General features: G+C 38.2%; 2 protein-coding genes across 2 annotated transcripts; both read right to left on the bottom strand.

Moving 5' to 3' along the window:
- Positions 1-458: 458 nt before the first annotated feature.
- On the bottom strand, positions 459-5508 carry LOC116734326 (proline-rich nuclear receptor coactivator 1-like). Its single transcript, XM_032585649.1, has 2 exons — positions 4896-5508; positions 459-2530 (listed from the first exon to the last, which is right to left on the bottom strand). The coding sequence occupies exons 1-2, from the start codon at positions 5205-5207 to the stop codon at positions 2114-2116; spliced, it is 729 nt and encodes a 242-aa protein (XP_032441540.1). The 5' UTR covers positions 5208-5508; the 3' UTR covers positions 459-2113.
- A 756-nt stretch (positions 5509-6264) lies between these two features.
- On the bottom strand, positions 6265-17321 carry LOC116734570 (cysteine-rich protein 2-like). The gene is made up of 8 exons (XM_032586048.1): positions 17107-17321; positions 12253-12347; positions 10924-10981; positions 10688-10816; positions 10421-10489; positions 10195-10289; positions 8418-8475; positions 6265-6844 (listed from the first exon to the last, which is right to left on the bottom strand). Exons 1-8 carry the CDS (start codon positions 17147-17149, stop codon positions 6780-6782), a joined length of 612 nt encoding a protein of 203 aa, XP_032441939.1. The 5' UTR covers positions 17150-17321; the 3' UTR covers positions 6265-6779.
- Positions 17322-19153: the final 1832 nt, after the last annotated feature.

Here is a 19153-nt window from a genome sequence, read left to right as displayed (position 1 = left end):
AATGTAGTGTCCAATTCTGGATTTCTTCTCTCATGTTTAACCAGCTATTATTATCATTATTGTTATTATTATTATTAGTGTTGAAATCACTCATGAGATAGGTGAAGTGTAAAACATCATAAATAAAATAATGCTTTCAATGACATGGGTTTTCTTGTTGTAGAAGCCTGATACATGCTGAAAAGCGTCAGTCATGATGCAGAGCATAATATAAAAAAAGACAACAGCACATTTCAACATTTTTCATAACTGTGATTGTTTTTAGCTTGACAGCTAGCACTATATAAATTTTAGGGACTGGGGTTTTCATAGACAAGAGTTAAGAGTTTTCTAGAGTAAGAGTTCATGTGTTCACTCCATGATGTCAGAGAAATCCTGCAGTGTTTTAAACTTAAACTCAGAGGTTTTAAAATCACTTTCCGTCAGACTCGGGTCTTGTAATGATCACAAACACATCATAGGGGTAACCAATTTTTAATCTTATTTTCAATTTAAAAATTTATTTTTAATTTTTTTAAAACATTTTTTTTCCCTAATTGTGCCAATGAGAATATTACTGGAATGAAATGATTGTGAAACACTGCAATAAAATGTAAGGTTTGCTACATTAATACAATTTCCCATCAGACTGAAGACATCACAGAGGTCAGAAACAGAACCAGCAGCCGCCTGCGTCCACCGTCAAAACCACCAGAGAAAAAAACCAAAGAAAAAGAAAATACTCACGGTAGAGAAGACAGACTGTGTAAAACAAAAAGTCCTCAGTAAACATTAATACACGTCATAATGGAGAAAAACAGGCAAGAGGAGGCGAGTGAAATGAAGTACAGGTGAAAGTAAATCCCCTCAGAGTCGGACTGAAAACATGAAGCTGGAATAGAGCATGTCATAATATCTGGGATTCAAGATCCACTACGTTTCAACACTGACTGATAAAATAAAAATGTGCATCAATATTTCCAAACATTATGAGCCAGAGTTGCTTTTGTCATTCTGATAGTGACCAACACTTTAACGTTTCATTTTGCTTAATAATCTAAAAAAAATGCCATTTAATAATCTAAATTTACAGTTAAATGTGTAAAAAATGATTTCACAAATTTACAGCTCTGTGGAATAAATTTGAAAATGTAACAATCTGTTGCTTCATTTTTCTTAAAGCAGGAGAAAATGATGCGACATAAAAACGCCTTTCATTAAGGCCGTCGTTCATCTATCCAAGCTTCATGTCAACACGCCCTGAATTCAGTGCAAAACCCGTTAAACAAGCACTTTGTGCGGCTGGAGCGTTCTGCAGCTGCAGTGAGATTGTTTTACATGATGGCCTCAGGTCAGAGGTCACACCAGTCCCTGATTAGACTCTTCATCGTTTGGACCCCAGTTCACAGAAAGGAGAAGAAGAATCGTCGGCCGGCGGCTCGAATCTTGGCTATGGCTTTATGTCGAGTCTCGTTTGCGCAGCAACCAGTCAGGAGGTGGAAGTGGGCTGGTGGGTATGTCAGAGTGTCCGGTCGAGCTTTGGGACGTCAAAGTTAGCTTTCCTCCTCTTCCTTTTCATCGTTTTCAGTGCAAATCCGTCAGAAAAGTCTTTCCGTCTCTCACTGAAGGAGCTGGAACAAAGTGCTTCAGTTCGCAGGGGACACGGTTTTTTTTTTTTTGTTTGTTTTCAGAAAGTCCTCAGTAATAAAACTAAAATCTCAGTTAAAACAGGAAATATACACAATCATATGTTTATAATATATTATGTACATTTTACATAACCGCTTAAAAAGTAAAGCATGGCTGCCTTTTCAAGGTGGAGAACAAAGTGCCGTCACTTTGCATAATGTAAACATGAAACAGTGGCTGTGTTGCTGCTGCTGCTAAAAAAAACCCACTTTCTTTACAAATTCAGTAACAAAAACACACAACTCTCGTTTCCATGTGCAAATCTGACATACACAGCATGTCAGGAAGAGCAAACAGCAACACAGCGCGGCTGAGGTGTTCACACACGCAGGCAGAGCGTCACAATGGAAAACTGGAGCAGAGAAAAACGCCCCACATATTACTGCAGTGCTAAAGGCCAAACTGGGTTCATCTCTTCAGCAGAAACCGCCTCGCTTACGGAGCGTCAGTCCTGAACCTTCAGCAGAGACTTGAGGTGAACGCTCATCTGCTCACGGCTCTGGCTGTTCTGCTGCGGCCCGTCCTCTCCGACCCAGTGGCTGGGCGGTTTGGGTAAGACGCTGGGCGACGGCGGCTCGCTGAACTTTGGCCCGGCGTAAATCTTTTCACAATCTTTGAGGTATTCGGCTTCGGCGGAGGAGCCGGTTGGGAAGGTGACGTTGTTCGAGGCGTTCAGGGGTTTCTTGGGTTCGACGGAAGACGAAGGCTTCTTGGGAGTGCGGTTGTCGTTCTTTTTAGCGGCGGGGGAAGCGACGGGCGATTGGCTCTGTTTGGGTTTGTGGCTCCTGGTGTTCACATTGTGGGCGAGTTGATCGTGTCGTGGGAGGTGACGGGGCGCCTGGACACCTTTAGGCTTCAGCACCTAAAGATAAAGAAATTATTAAAATGATGCATTACTAACATTTTTTCTATTTTCCAAAACCATATTTGAGATATTAACTTTTAAAAACAGTTTGTCGTTAAAATGAGGACGAAAATTGACAATGAAGAATCATAATCTTCCTAGTAGCATTCTACAAACCTGAGAGCAATTTAGAGTTTGGATATTTTTGAAAATAAAGTAAAACAAAACGAAAGTAAAGATGTAGGTAATTAGTTTAGCTTTCATTTCAGTTGAGAGTAATTGCAGTGAGCTGCTGGTATTCCCTGGAATTAGGAGCCACAAATACTTGAAAGTCCCTCTAAACGCATTTAAAACTGCATATTTTAATAGTTCAACACCAAATATACCGTAATATGTATTAATACACACTGTAGAAACCATTTTAGCAGTACTGCAGAAGATACCAGCCAATCAGTGTCAATCATCAACTAATTTAATCATTGATTAATCATTAACAGAAGCTAATGATCCCTACAGATCCATTCTTTGCTACAAATGATCAAGTGAACGCTGATGTTGCATTTAAACAAAATGTTTGCTTTCTTTTTAAAAAAACTATTTGAATTCTTTATTTTCATCTTTGAATGCATTTCTAACATTTTATTTAAAGAAAATGAAAAATATGCAGAATGTGCCAATTTTTTTAATGGGCTAAAACTAAAATAATTGCTAGTTGCAGCCCTACTTTTGGATGTTTTAGATGCGCTCTGTGAAAAAATAAAGTTTAACTAAAACTGTTGATCAGTCACTCATCGTCTCAGCTTGAAACAAATCTGCAGTATAAAAAAATCACTTGGATTCAGGTTGTATTTTATATGTAATTTATGTGTTTTCTGCCTGATTGATGCTAAAATATTCCTTTTGTTTTGCTCCATGAACATAAAAACAATATTTATCCATTTTCTATTCACTTCAAATCTCTAACAATCCATCCATGCATCAGATGTGAAGAGGTAAATAAGCATAATTTCCTTTTGTTTCAAACTGAAGCATGACTTCAACAGCAGCTGGGTTCAGTTTCACTCTCTATCAGTGTTGATGTTCAGTACAAACGGCCTCCACCCACAGACAGTTGTGTTCAAGTACGATCCGTCACGTACACCTGGTTCTGAGTCACGCTGCTGATTGCAAAGGCTTGCAGTAACTTTGGAAATTATTGTTGCTGTTTTTACTTTTTTATCCAAGCCTTTCTCTGGGAGCAGGCATGGAAATTCATACTGGAGAAAAAACTTCGAGCAACAGGATTCAGTTCAAACACATGAATTCCAGCTATTTCTTCAGCCTCAAGTAGTTTTCGTTTTTTTTAGTAGGATTGCGACGAACCGTTGTGTTGTGTTGCCTGCAGTCCTGCCTGTCCTACATTCATTACTCTTATGCATGCCCAAAGGAAACACAGTTTAGAATTTAGCAGCTTTTAAATAAAGTGTGTTTTCAGGTTAGGACATGAAAGAAAATACCTGGGTGTGTGTGTGTTCCCCAGAACAGCCGTGCAGAGCTGCAGAACAGGACTGGAAGGAGTGTGTGGGTATAGGAAGATTTCAGTCCTGCACTTCTGCACCGTTTAGTCAGTTTGATGCTTTTATTTTCATGTTTGCAATCTACTTTTGAGGAGCATGTCAACTGTTAGTAGGCTTGAGCCAATTTTTCAAGATTTAATAATATTAAAAACGTCTAATAGCTATGATGTTTTACATGATTAAATTAAATGAAGTTAGCACTTGGCTGGCTTAAAACATAGTTATTAGTAAAACTACTTGCAAAAATGTTAACGTTTTACCCATTTTCCTTTAACCAGCTCTCTTTGTTTATGGCGTTCTGAATTACGTAACTTTTTCTGACTAAAGGGCAGCTGAAGCTTTAAACTGTTGCGCACTTTTATCTAGATGTGGTAAAGTTTGGTTCTTCCTCCTTTCGTCTCAGAGAAACCTGTTGTGGTAATGGCTGCGTCTTTATGCGCTGATCAGCAAGTGAAAACAGGAAGTTAAGCTGGTTTTTCACTTATTACTTCACGACAATAGATTGCAACTGCGTCACTGGAAAAGCCTCAGGCACAAAACGTACTTTGAAAACGACTGAATTTGCCTCAAAACTGGATAAGTGTGTCGTAAATGAATATAAAAATACGGTATTTACTATAAAGTTGCTTGGATGTGACCAAATGGTTAAAAGCGTAATAATATGGGACACATTATTGTTTCAGTTCTGCTTCTGAGAAATCAGGAACATGTAAAGACCTGTCATTTATATTTTACCTGTGTTATAAACACTAAATTGATAAAATATTGTTTCTGGTTGAATTTGATGCCTCTGAGGCCTATAAGTGTACAAACTTCCGTAAACTCACCTCTTTTTTAGCTCCTTGTTTGACATGATGGAGGGTCAGCACCGTCTGGGTCCCGGTAGGCAGGTGAGCCGCGGACTGGGCCGAATGTCTGTGCCCCGACGAGGCTGTCAGGATGGCGGCGGAGGCGGTGTTGTTGTGGTCGGACAGCCGGATGCTCGGGCAGTGTCTCGGGGGTTTCTGGTGATGCAGCAGCGGCTTCCTGCCTCCCTTCTTCAGCAGCGCTTGCTTCGTTTTACAGCTCGGTATCGGGTTGTTGTTTTCAACGTTGCCGATATTGGCTTCGTCACCGTTCGCAGGAGATCCGTCCAACATTTTTCTGGAGTGGTGGAAACATAAAACAGGCGGCGAAAATCAGCTGCGGCGAAGTTGTTTTAACTAACAACGTCACAGGCTAACAGTGAGCTAACAACTTGCCAAGTAGCTAACTACACTTTTCGAAATGCCCTAAAACAGAAAGCAGTAATTACAAAAAAAAAACTTATGTTTGCGTTTTTGTAAGTTCAAGTGCTGAAAAATGTGCGTTTCTGTTAACAGTCACTGAAAAATAACCGATCAAAAGATTGTTTCTTTGTGGCGCGTCGCTGCTAGACTGAGCTGATAAACCAGAAGTAGCTTGTATATTGAGTTTATAGCAGTCACATGATTTCCGGTAGTAGCCTTTCAAAATAAAGAGGGGTGTGACTACAGTGTGGATGAATTTAAAAATTCAGAAATTGCACCACAAAGTCTAAAATGAGTACGTGGTAGTCAGTAAGCACTATTAAACATATCTATATGTATATATAAAACTAGACTTATGATGATGTGTAACAAATATGTAAAAAATATTGGCATAAACTAGTAAGTTACTTTCTGTCTTTTTTGTGCAACAATTTGCAAATTTTCTATTTTCAACAACCACTGCAAATCAAATTAAGTTCCTATTGTGTTTTTTTAACAGGCACTGCCTAATAGAGGAAATTTGGCGTTCCAGCTTAGTTGATTCTTTTCAATTGGACTTTTACAATCCTGTGAAAAATTATATGCACTTGTCTACACATTTATAACTTTGCTTCTGTAACACTAAAATGTGTCAGATCATCAAACAAATTTTGGCTAATTTTAGTAGTTACAATGACAGACAAGGAGAGATTTAGACCTATATCACACATCCTTGCATGATTGTATCAATTCAGCCAAATATAAGATTTTTTAAACATTAATTATCTCCGTAAGATTATGCCAGCAATTCACTAAATTTGACTCCACTCTGACTAGGCCACTCCAGAACCTATTTATTCATGCCATTCGTCTGTGAACTAGAAAGTATAGCTACCTCAGTTATGTTCAGTACAGTCTGGAGGAAGAAACACAACATCACACTCAGGAAACATCATTTAATACCCCACAGTTTTATTGTATAAAACATTACCTGCAGCTGACCAGCATTCATAACATTCAATAAGATGTTTGTGTGAATTCTCACTACACTATTTTTTCTGTCAAAACCAGGTGTCCAAAAACACTGACAATAAAAAGGTGGGCTGGTACTTTGTTGTTTTACAGTACATATCATTAGTGCACAAATGTTTCAAAACCAATTAATCAAAAAGGAGAAACACAGGAGCTTTAATCTACTACAATAATAGGTTAATAGCAACTATTTGGCAAAGAGAACAAATAAACCTAGATGTTAATCTCAATCTCACTTGGGAGGACATATTAAAGGTTTGCTTCAGTACAAAAAATAGATAATATAAACAATATACAAATACAACATAAATAACTAGGTAATCCATCCCTGTAATTGTAGTACATATCATTTGTCACAATGACCATTGAAGGCAAATCAACGAGACAACGAGGCTCCTGGAGGTGTTTGTCCGTCGGAAGCAGCGGCTGAGTTTAAGGCTGAGCTTCGGCTTCAGGTTCGTCGTAGATGTAGCTGCCCACGCCTCCGGTGTTCACACCTGAGGAGAAACACCACATTAATCAACTTTTCTGGTTACATTAAACTACAGCATGAGATGTGATCACGTTTTTATCGTATATCAATGTTTCTGGACATTATTTTTCAGTGAATTGTAAATTGTTTAAGAGTTTGTATTGTGATCGCAAAATTAGAATGAATAATAATAAAAGGGTGATTGCCATAACATGTCAGCTGACTTCCTGTGGAGGACATACTGAACTGTGCGCAAATTGGAATTACGAAAATAAATTTGATTAATGGAAGCACAGCAATTAAATAAACATTTTTTATATACCAGTAAAGTTTTTGCGTTAGGATGAGGTGGTTTGTTAGCTGTGTCAAAGTTAGTGTATTTTGCAAAACTGCAATGGAAAAACTTTTTTCACATCACACAAGTAAAGTGATCAATAACTGGATGTTGCCACTGGTGTAAAATACGAAGAAGAAGACGACAGGAAGTAGTTGGAGGATCATGGCTCATGTCATTTAATGACTTATTGCATGAACAAACTTATTACTGTGTGATTTTTATATGCATTTGTTATGTAATGGAAACACCGCAATTGTGAAATTGTGTTTTTTCGACATTATTAACAATATTAACAAAGTTTTAATGCCTGGCAAAGAGAACAAATTATTTATCATGATTGGTGCTGAAGCTGCACAGCAAATAGGTTTTTTTGGAGGCAAAATAAAGTTTCGGAGTTGTTGCAAACTGTTGCAAACATTTGATCACTTCCGAGTTGTCATCACGAGTCAGGATGAGTAAACTGAGGAATTATCAAGGTGAAGACATTCAGGTTGTCAGAACACAGCAGGACTTTAGTGACTCAACATGACATCATGTCCATGTCAGCTCATAAAACCTTAAACCAGGCCAGTCTCTGTCACACTTCCTGAAAGGGTTTATTGTTGTGGCGGAGATCATTGTGTAATCCACTTACACAACTCGTACCTAACTAAAACTAAATGGTTGTCTGCTTCTTCACTGATATTCATTAATATTGGAGTAGTTCCATTAATAATCGTAATATTTTATGATGCATAAAATATTCAGTATCCTAATCACTCATAATTTGGACTACATTTCCTCCTTGGAATCTATCATGGGTCTAGTGCGCTGATTAAAATGTAAATTTAAATTCCAATGATAACGTGATTATCTTTCTTGCTTTCTTTGTAGTCATGGTTACCCCCATTGATTGCCCTTTAAGATTGCTCATTGCAACCCCCTTATTTGTGCTGCATGCAGGATTTGTATTAGTTTAAATCACAGTAAAAGTGTCTGTCTGTCAGCATCAATGATGACATTAGTGGCAGTTTTAGTTCCTGATCTGTTTGTTCCTCCTGTTAACATTTCATATTGATTCTATTCTCTCTCCAAGGCCCAGTAATCAATTTGCTCTTCCCACAAATATTCAATAAAACCACCAATATCATATACCTGGTTCTAATAAACGTTCAAAGTTATAAATAAAGTCCTGAAAACTGTATTTTAGACTCTCGGGGGTTTGATCTTCTGCTTTAAATCCATTTTTCCATCAGGATTGGTTGAATCAACGTCTTCATACCTTTGGGTCCAAACAGCACAGCGTAGCAGGGTTTGTGGCAGTAAGGCTGCCCATCATGCTGCAACAGGAAAAAAAAATATTATTTTAATCATTTCTCTTTTCATCTTTTCCACTTGTGTACATTTCATAACTTTTATGATGCTTCAAGTATTACTAGCACAACCAGTACTACTACAACTGAACTACTGGTGATATTACAGTAAAATACAGATGCCTGCTTTTTATTGTGTACAAAATTTTGACTAAAAGAATAAAAAGTTGGTGCTTTCACATTCCTCTAAAAGTTCTGACTCTTTACTTTGACTAATCTATGCCTTACCACCAGAAAAACACATCTAATTTACTTTTTGGAAACCATAAATACATAATGCAACATTAGCTTTGTATGCAGATGGTATAATCAGTAAAACAAAACTATCCTGCAAGTATTTACCTGGATAGGCTACATTTTATAAATCCTCATTTTTACTTTTCACGCTTCACATTAAAACTTTCTACATAAAAATGGGGCTAACTAAAACTTACTCTGGAGTGTTTGATCAATCTAATTTGGTATATTTGATTTCAAAGACATGTTTTACATTGAGCAAAAATATGCTTTGCAAAGTTTTGATCTATTTAGCTAAAAAGCTCCTCAGCTGCTCTTAAAATCCTAAATAATGAAACTATGGCCTGTTAATATACTAAAACATAAAACCTGGAGGCAAACATAACAAGATTTTGAACCAAACCAGCCTCTTTTATGTCATATTTGGGTTTAGATTTGAAACAGAAGACAACCAGGACACAACAACTGCCTGGCCGAGGGAATCTCATTACATTTTTCTGCTTCTGCAGCAGGAAAGTGGAAGCAATTTTTTCTATCATTCTGTGCCGTGATAATGCCTTGTGTTAATTCTAGATCAATTTTAAACTTTGAAAATTATAAAGTTTAAAACATCTCTATCCGGTATTTGGGGATCAATAATCCAACCTAATGACAAAATATGACAGTTATTTAATCCATGTCACTTGAAATTTAATAGCCAAGTAAGTAATGCAAGCAAGCAATCGTCTGCGATTGCAACATTGACTATGTTGTGCAGCTCTATGTCAAGTAAAACAAAATCTTCAAGACATTATTAGTTTTTTTTATATAGTGAAGCCCAGATTCACTTTCCTCAGATTCTTTCATAAAAAAACTGAATTGCTGTCATTTTGCTAAATCCTGACTTCCAGTGCAGTGTAGTTGTCTATCTGCACTGGTTGCCTGCCTGCACTGGTTGCCTGCCTGCAGTGGTTGCCTTCCTGCAGTGGTTGCCTGCCTGCAGTGGTTGCCTGCCTGCAGTGGTTGCCTGCCTGCAGTGGTTGCCTTCCTGCAGTGGTTGCCTGCCTGCACTGGTTGCCTGCCTGCAGTGGTTGCCTGCCTGCAGCGGTTGCCTGCCTGCAGCGGTTGCCTGCCTGCAGCGGTTGCCTGCCTGCAGTGGTTGCCTTCCTGCAGTGGTTGCCTGCCTGCAGTGGTTGCCTGCCTGCAGTGGTTGCCTGCCTGCAGCGGTTGACTTCCTGCACTGGTTGCCTGCCTGCAGTGGTTGCCTGCCTGCAGTGGTTGCCTGCCTGCAGCGGTTGCCTGCCTGCAACGGTTGCCTGCCTGCAGTGGTTGCCTGCCTGCAGTGGTTGCCTTCCTGCACTGGTTGCCCGCCTGCACTGGTTGCCTGCCTGCAGTGGTTGCCTGCCTGCAGTGGTTGCCTTCCTGCACTGGTTGCCTTCTTGCACTGGTTGCCCGCCTGCAGCGCCTCACCTCTGCATGGCTCCCTGGAGCCAGAGTCTTACTGCACCTCTCACAGCGAAGGCAGGGCCGGTGCCAGTTCTTCCCCAGAGACGACACCTTCTCAGCTGCACAGAGAGACCACCATGGAGACAGTCACTATGGCAACCAGTCGACTGAGTCACCAAGACCCTTCTCTGACACTGATATGATACTACATTAGATATTAGACGTGGGAAATAACGACAGATGTGCTCACCGAAGTACACCGTCTTGTTGCATCTGGGGCAGATGTTTGGTCCGCCGGAGAAAGACGAAAAGCTCGCAGCTGCAAAATGTCACTCAGTTAGGTCATTTCTTCCATTTGTTTGGAATAAATTTGAATTTAGTTTGAGGTAAATATTAGCTACTACTTTATTTATTTTGCTTTTTTAAAAAACAATCCTTATAGAGGAACAGCACTTTTTTCTAACACAACTTTCCGACACGTGACAGGTTTTCTATTTCTGCTCCACATATTTCTCACCCTTCACTGGTCCCCGTGTGGCTCTTTTCTCCTCCTCCGGTTTGCCAAGTGTTGCCATGGAAACGGCTGCCGGGGCCTCGTTGACAGGAGCGTCGTACATGTAGGAGCCAGCTCCGCCGATGTTCACACCTGCAGAAAGAACACAGGGGGAAAAAAACAGAAATGGTGCTTCATGCAAACTTTAATGAGAAAAATCCAGTCCAAGAGAAAATCTGATTAATAAGATGAAATAGCACCTTTTGGTCCAAAGAGGGCAGCGTAGCAGGGCTTGTGGCAATACGGTTTCCCATCATGCTGCATAATGTGAGAGAATAATTCAAAAAAACATTTTTTTATTCAAAAAGGTTGAGTTACATAATTTATCTAACTTTAAGTCCATATAACAATTTCACATGAGCTTGTTTTAGGAATAAATACAAACAGTCTTCTCTTTGTGCTTTTCATTTTGAAGCTATTTATACCACAGCAGAATAAAAGAAAACTGGGCATCAGTTCACAGTTTGTTATTCTGCTCTGTGAACCAGAAATATGACATTTCAAGCTGCTAGTTGCAAGTTATGGATTGTTTACAGCAAAAGAAACACATGAGTCTATTTTCGCCTCAAGTGTTTAGCAGGAATTTTATATAAATAGTTGTTAAGATATAAAATCAGCAGCATTGTCTGCTCTGTAGGAATGTTCATTTGTCATCCAGACATCAGTGAAATTTCTCCAACAGCTCGATGAAGGAAAGTCAGGAATCCTGAGCCACAAATGAAGTTTTTTAGTCGAGTTTTTCCATGTTTCTAACTCAACATTAGGCTTTACATGAGCACATAATTAATCCTAAATTGCCTAGTCTGCATAATTTCTATCACTCGCCACATTAATATGATACAAAGATGAAGCCATTCACTACTGAGACGCTGTTACCAGCTCAGTGTGATTCATTGTGTTACTTCCCTGTTAGAAGTCTAATAAAAACAGTGAAAGTTGCTGAAGCAACAGCCAGACAGTCTGATAACTCTCCTGCTGAGCTGTTAACACCCTGCTGCTTTATATGTTGCTTTTCAGATGAACTGAAAAGAAAAACCTGTAGAAGATAAAAACTGACATGAAGCCAATTTTAACCTGAACTGTGCATTAAAGTGTGAAACTGAAAACAAAAAGCACTCCACCTTTAAGACCTATTTGTCTGTATGTTACTGCTTGGTCTCACTGACTCTTCCTTCAGTTGTTTTAAATATTACTTCATGACAAAAAAAAGTTTCTTCTATAAATAACAAAATGTCCCAATTTCATAAAAACCTATGCGGAGTTCCCCTTGAGTCGGTCTTTGGACCCATTTGGTTTATATATCTTCCCTCTTGGTTTTCTCATCTGTTGCCATGTAATGTAATGTTCATGACATTCAACTATGTTTCGTTTAGTTCATTGACACAAAATAAAATGAGCTCTACAAACTAATAGAGTAAAAATACTACAACTAAAAACGTTATAAACCAGCATTTGTCTGACTGATGAGTCAATATGATCCTGATCTTCTGGTGAAAAGTGATCAGATTTCCTGCTGCAGCTCCTCTTACCTCAGCATGGCCGCCGGGGTTCAGCGTCTTGTTGCAGCGCTCACATTTCAGGCAGAATTTATGCCAGTCTTTTCCCAAAGAGGAAACCTTCTCCGCTGTGCAACCAGAAAACAAACAAATACGTTTAAATGTCTGAAATTATTCTCTGAAGTCCTGTAAAGTTTGACAGAAAACATTGCTAATTAGATTTAGGATTCCAAATTACTTTTTAATACTGAGCAAGAAATGATAGTTTTGATCGTTTAGGAATGTAATCCAGCTTTAATGAAAGTTTTATTTTATAAGCAAAAACAAAAAAGAAGGAGTGAAAAATGAACCTGTCCTAATGCTTCATTACTGGCACAGTAAAACGCAGGAAACCTGTTATTAGTGAGAAAAAAACGTGTTTTTACAGCAGGCACTCCTCCGCACTCATCTCTGAAAAGCCTCCATCATTTCTCTTTTTTCCATTCTTTCATTCAGGCATTCATCCTGTCTGCTGCTTTTGTTTCAGTGCATTTCCAATCCCACATCACTTCATTCATTCCTTAAACTGTGAATCTCATCAGGCAGATGAGCCGTTCATCATCCTGCTAAATCATTTCCTCTCCGTCTGTTATGCAAAGACTCATTCCTCTTCAGCTGTCACAGAGAATGTTCCAATCATTTAAACGTTTCAGTCCAGAAAAATACCTTTGGAAGACAGAGAGACAATGAGGACACAAGAAGGAAGGAAAAGACAGTACAGACAGGTCTCCATCCTTAAATCTCATCACTGGAGGCAAATAAAAGGAAGACAAGATAAAGTAGAGCACTCAGAGAAATGTGAAGAGGGATAAATTGTTATTTCTGACCTTTTCTCCTCCACCTACACGTCTCTTTCTGCTACTTATGACCGTTTCCTCCTCTTAAAAAGTCAATTCATTCAGCAGAACCTTTAATATTAAGACTTTCTGCCATTATTTAGCTCTGGAGAACATCACCTGTTTTGTTTTAATGAGACAGAAAAATCTAGCACCAGAAAAAACCCCAACATAAAACATAAGCATCAGTCTGCTGTGAATAAGAGCAGTGCAGCTGTGTCACCATGTTGACTGTCTAAGTGATAGAAAACACTTAAAGGCCACTTACTGTAAGAGTCTATATCGGTCTAAAGCACATTCTTTCCACTGAGATCTAAAGATCAACGTCATGAGTCACAGATTTTCCATTTTCATAACCTTTTTAGTCCATTTCTGTTTCTACATCTAACTTTACTGAAGCCAAATATCATCCTAACCCTGACTCCCACAGGGAACCTTCATCCTAATTAACTTCATCCTGCGTTCGTGTTTCTACAAAGTGGCTACTTCATAATTAACACATGTTGGCTGACAAATTGTCTCCCTAAGGATGATCCTTCACTGAATCTACACAGAGGCTGAAACAAAAACGTACTTTCTTACAGTACCGGCCTAATTCTTGATCTGGATCAGTTGCCAGGCAACCATAAGAGACCACACAAAGTCCCATATCTACAGAGATGGGTATTTTTGTTACCTATAGCATCATCAGTCAGGTACAAGTTAGATAAGAATGTCACTTCACTGCATTATGGCTGCAAAAATATCTAACCTTCAATCATTTCTATATATTTTACATCCAAGCAACAAGACTTTATTGTAATCTTTTAAAGTTGATTCTTGAGGGACATTTTTGGATATTTGCTACTTTTTAAAAATAATTTTCAGTAAAGTTCTCATACCTACATTATGAGCTACCTTAACATAAATGCAAAAAACTTGGTGAATAATGCCGATTCTGATTCTGAATGAAGTATTTACAAGAAAAACTTTGATTGGATGAAAGAGAGAAAAGCGACATAGAACCAAGCATTCAGAGTTGAGTGCGTCCAAGAACAAGCACTGAGTGAGTGTGTGTGACATTTAAATGCACACACCACAAGCTATTATTTGTTCATATGGATATACTGTATGTATTCATATCAGTCTCACTGTGTACTTAGATTGGTGGCACAAATATAACTCCATACTGTTTTTTGGCCAAGAAAGGTTTTCTGTTTAATGTAACTTCAAATCATTTGCAGATTTTTGTAGAGCATGTCTAAAATATTTGATAGAAAATGAAGCTCAGGAAGCTGAAATCCCAGTGAACTGTTATATTTGACATGCTATTGGCTGGTGTTTGTAAAGCAGCCAATCAGGGAGCATCATTCATTGTCCTTGATGCTGATTGGCTGTACTTTAAATATTAGCTTCTGTGGTAGTGCTAACATGGTTTCCATTGTGCATATTAATAGATATTATCAAACAATCCTGCAAAGTTCAAATTGATTAAAAAGTTTTCCATCTAAGATTGAATCAATTCACTGACAAAAAGTTTTCCTGGATTAGGATGTAGCAACAGCGACTTGACTTTTAAGATATTCCTTATTCCAGCAGACTGGAAAACTCGACTTCATTCATTCAGATTTAATAGATCAGAGAAAAGTAGCTCGGAAAACAAAATATTCCGATAAATCTGTTCCTGTTGTAGTAATTAGTAAAGAAAACCTCTTCAGGAAGAAAGCAGAAATATTGATCACTTTAAATGACAATAAGAAAACCACAGAATTGGGAAAAGTATTTCCACAGAGCTGAGCATAAAAATATCGGCCCTGTTGGTTGTAAATTAAAGCTTCTAGTAGATGAAATCTTCTTGGCCCAAACCCACAAGTGTAACAAAGAAGGAATGAATAATCATAGCCAAAAATCTGTTGTTGTTTTCCAGTTCTTACGTAACTTCACCTCTGACCTCTGTCTAGATAAACAGAGCAAATTCCTCAAAATAAAAACCTTTGTTCAGGCTCAATACTTCCTGTCAGGAAGAGTTTGACCAGAGAGGCATGACGGACGGACGGAGGGAGTGAGAAGTTCCCCAACAATCATTTATCTGTTTCTTCTCCTCCTGAAATATCCCAGCAGATAAACTGAGCCTGATACAACATGACACTTCCTGTTTAGTTTCAGAGGCTGGCCCGCCTGTCAGGGTGATATGTGACAGAGACGACTGACGCACAGAGAGCACTGCGAACGGCGAAGCATGACGAGAATCCCACAAGTTTCAGAAATTCAATTTTCATTATTTTAAGGTAAAATATATCTGCAAAGACTCTGCATGTTGCTAAAATCTACATTAAAAGGTTTTATTTTCGTAAAATTCATCTTTTTAACTGTGAAAAATCATTTTTATTGTTATTTTGGAAGTATTGAGAGTCTTAAGATAAATTATATTAGATCTATTAATAAATACTTAGTGTAAAAAATAAAATTAACCAAAAATGATGTTAAGGTCTTGACAACACAGAGGTTGGACACCTTATGTTGCCCTTTAATAATGCTAAGGTAACACAATTCCCTGTGAAGCCGCCTGCATGAGGCAGATCATCTTTCTGACAAAAACTGACATCAGATTGCTTTCATTCAGGCTGCAGGGAGGAGTTTGGCTGAGATCCTCCTGGGAATTCATGGAGAGAGAACAAAAGGGCGATCGATCCATAAAAAACAACGCGCTATTACTTAATAATTAACCGTGCCAGTCGGGTGTGGCTCAAAGTCTCGGCTCAAATTGTAATTTATTGTAAACTAAAACACTGATAGTCCAGCACTGGAACCAAAGACCTGCAGCAGAGCAGCTTCTGTTGGGAGTTAATGAGACATCAGGGATTGTTTATGAGCTTCTGGTGTCTTTAAGCACTCAGGCCAGTGAATGGCTCACTGTAATCTTATCCTCAGACAGAGGAGCCATTACTGCTGGATCTGGAGCCGAGGCAGAACAAATCATCTGTCAGAGTCTGTGACTCTGCAGCGGAGACGTTTTGGATCAGTTTTGGAGAGGAACTGTCACTTTCACTTCACATCGGATGCTTCGGATATCTGTGCAGCGAGTGTGTCTGACGTTACTGTCACACAATCACTGAGTGGCTCATAAAAGCTGGGATGTTTCTGTAAACTTCACAAAAAGTATCCGACTATACCGGCGTTTAATGCTACAGTCAGGCTGAGAAGGCGAAACAAATAATGCATTAAGAAGATTAATGTATGATAGGATTTTCAGACAGCAGTGCAGCAGACAACATGACTACGCACATAAATATCCTTGAAATGGATATTCTGTGGGAGGAGTGATTAAAGTCTGAGTGGGGCTGAAGTGACTGGTCTGACTGGCTGAACAGCAAAAATATTTAACACACAGAGCAAAGACAAAGTCATGCAGTAAAGGAAATAAAAGGCTGGAATCAGACTCTTTGCAACGTGGATTCGAGCTCTAAATCAGTGTAAAATTTCTCTATAAGCATAGATTCATTAAATTAAAAAAACAACATAATATTTACGTAAATATAAAATGCTGAAAACATTCACTGAAACTGTTACGTTTTAAAGTTTATTAAAGGTCAGAGTCCTATATTTTAAATCATAATTAAATCCCCCACCTCCCCAAATTATCATTTCATTTTGATTAAAAAAAAAAAATCTGAATTCAACCTAAAATCATTTCGAAAATGTAAATTGATGTGACTCAATCTTAAATCCTACAGCATAAATAACCCAATAAATGTGTTTCAGTTGCGTTTCTTTTGAGACACAATGAGAGATAAAATATGCACAAAAAAAAAATAAAATAAAAAAATAAAATCCCACGATGTCTGGTTGAGTCTAAATAACCACAAATCACTGGAATCATTTCCTATTGATAAGACTGAGCAGCTTATCGCTTATTACGATTTACATTGATAAATGTGATCAGAGGCCAGCCCTCCACCCACCAGTCAACGCCCCCGGTCGGAACCACGGTACCGGTACCTCTGCAGCGGCTGCACAGCAAACATTCACTCACCGAAATACACCGTCTTGTCGCATTTTGGACACTTTGACGCCATGATGGGAGCGGAGCGGACAGGATGGATGGATGGAGCGTGTTTTCAGTCTGTCCTCCGGGTGGAGAGGCTTTCTGTCTGCAGCTCCGGTGGACCGGACACACCAGACACACCTCTGGATGTTACTGCTGCTTTAATGACGATGAGGAGACTCACATCCAGCCTCTACTGGCTCTGCTGCGCTATCATAGCCCCGCCCCGACTGTGACGTCACCGTGCTCTCATCCACAGATGAGATCAGAGCGATATAAAAATGTACAAAAAAGAAAATCAAAGCGACATTCATTCCTGTTTTTAGATTTTACCAAAAAATAAATAAATAAAAATTTTGTACATTTCTGTCAGTTTGAGGATTTCGGTCAATTTTATTCCAATATATGAATCTGAAATTAAAGTTTTGAAGTTCTGCATGCAAATCTATATTCAATTCTTTTGCAAAGACAAATTTTAAATTTGCATTAAACATTTTAATTGCAAAATTAAAAGAAATATCGAATGTTGCAACAAAAACTTGCAAAAATGCAACGAAAGATTTCAGACATAAAAAGTAAAAAAAAGTAAATAAATTAAATATGTATCTCTCGAAATCATAAGTTTGAAACTTTCAGATTGATTTCCAAAAGTAGATGTTTTACAATCAGTTGTATTTTTCATAGAACTTCCAATAACCTGGATTATTTTTTGTAAAATGCTTTATCAACAGCAGGAACCTATAAATGTGCTTAACATACAATAGAATAAAATATAACTTGTGATTTCATCTAATATATTTTCTTTAGTTCTAATTTTTAATCCATTGTTTGAAATGAAAACATTACATTAAAATACAGTCCCTGCAAGTTGTGTGTTTGGTTTTATTTAATTGCATTTAACTTATTGACAAATTTAAATATTTAACTATTAAGTATTTTTTTCTACTTTGTGAGAAATACCTTATTTTAGTGTCTACTATATTTTTTAACCATTTCATAAGCTTCCCAGAATAAAAATTTTATCGCACACCAAAAAAATGTTCTAGATAAAATGAACATTTTATCTAGAACAACAAGTTCATAGAACAAACAAGTCCAGATATTATCCTGCAGGTGTTTCTCATATGATTCATGTTGAATTCCAGCCATGTTTCTCGTTGTGCGTTAACCACCGTCGCCCTTCAGCTGTTTGTTTTCTCTCTGGTTGTTAGGTTACTTTTCCTGAACCACTTTTCACAGGGAATGTTAAGTGATGCTCTGCAGCTCCCAGAATTATTACGCTCCACATTCCTGGCTCTGACACCAGGACGGCTCACACATGGACGGGCTTTTGAGTTGAACTGAGAACAATGACTGTGAAATTTAACTGTGGCATAAACAGACCCAAGAACCACCAGAAGTTACCTATTTACACTGGAATATCACAAATTAAAAAGGATCACAGAGATTGAGGGAGTAGCAACAAAAAACTAACACTGTTCATCACCATTTACCCAGTGATGCATGGGTGTGACGGGATCATGCTGGGGGAATCTTTTTTTTTTTTTTTTCTGGCAGGAACTGAGAAGCTGTTGAAAATTGATGTGAAGTTAGATGAATCCTTTCTGAGAAAATAAATGTTCAAATGATCCCCAAGCCAAAAGTTCCCTTTGTATACAAAGAGAATAATCAAAACTTAACAAACTATTTAGTTTTGTTTAATTTTCTGTTTGTGAAATCTTATTTGTTTTATACTCCAAAACTCTCTGTGACACAGATTTTGATTTTGACTGATGGCGTTCAGACAGGTTTAACTGTGAGGGAGATATTGAGTAAAATTGCAGCAACAAACAAAAAACCAGTCAACTCTTTTTTAAATGGACGTGCAGGAAATTGTCACATGTGAATTTTGCAGAAGTTATATCTTGTTTTTCTACAGATGCCGTCAGGGAGGTTTTTCCACAACCATAAACTCTGAATGCATCATGACTGAAGGATGAAAACTGTCTCACTGAAAGAGCACAACTGACGCTAAATCTTCCAGTGAGACAAGTCC

The sequence above is a fragment of the Xiphophorus hellerii genome, chromosome 15 (genome assembly GCF_003331165.1).
Source record: "Xiphophorus hellerii strain 12219 chromosome 15, Xiphophorus_hellerii-4.1, whole genome shotgun sequence".
NCBI classification, from domain to species: domain Eukaryota; kingdom Metazoa; phylum Chordata; class Actinopteri; order Cyprinodontiformes; family Poeciliidae; genus Xiphophorus; species Xiphophorus hellerii.
Note: the sequence above shows the minus strand (reverse complement) of the source record. Positions and strands in the feature narration are given on the sequence as shown.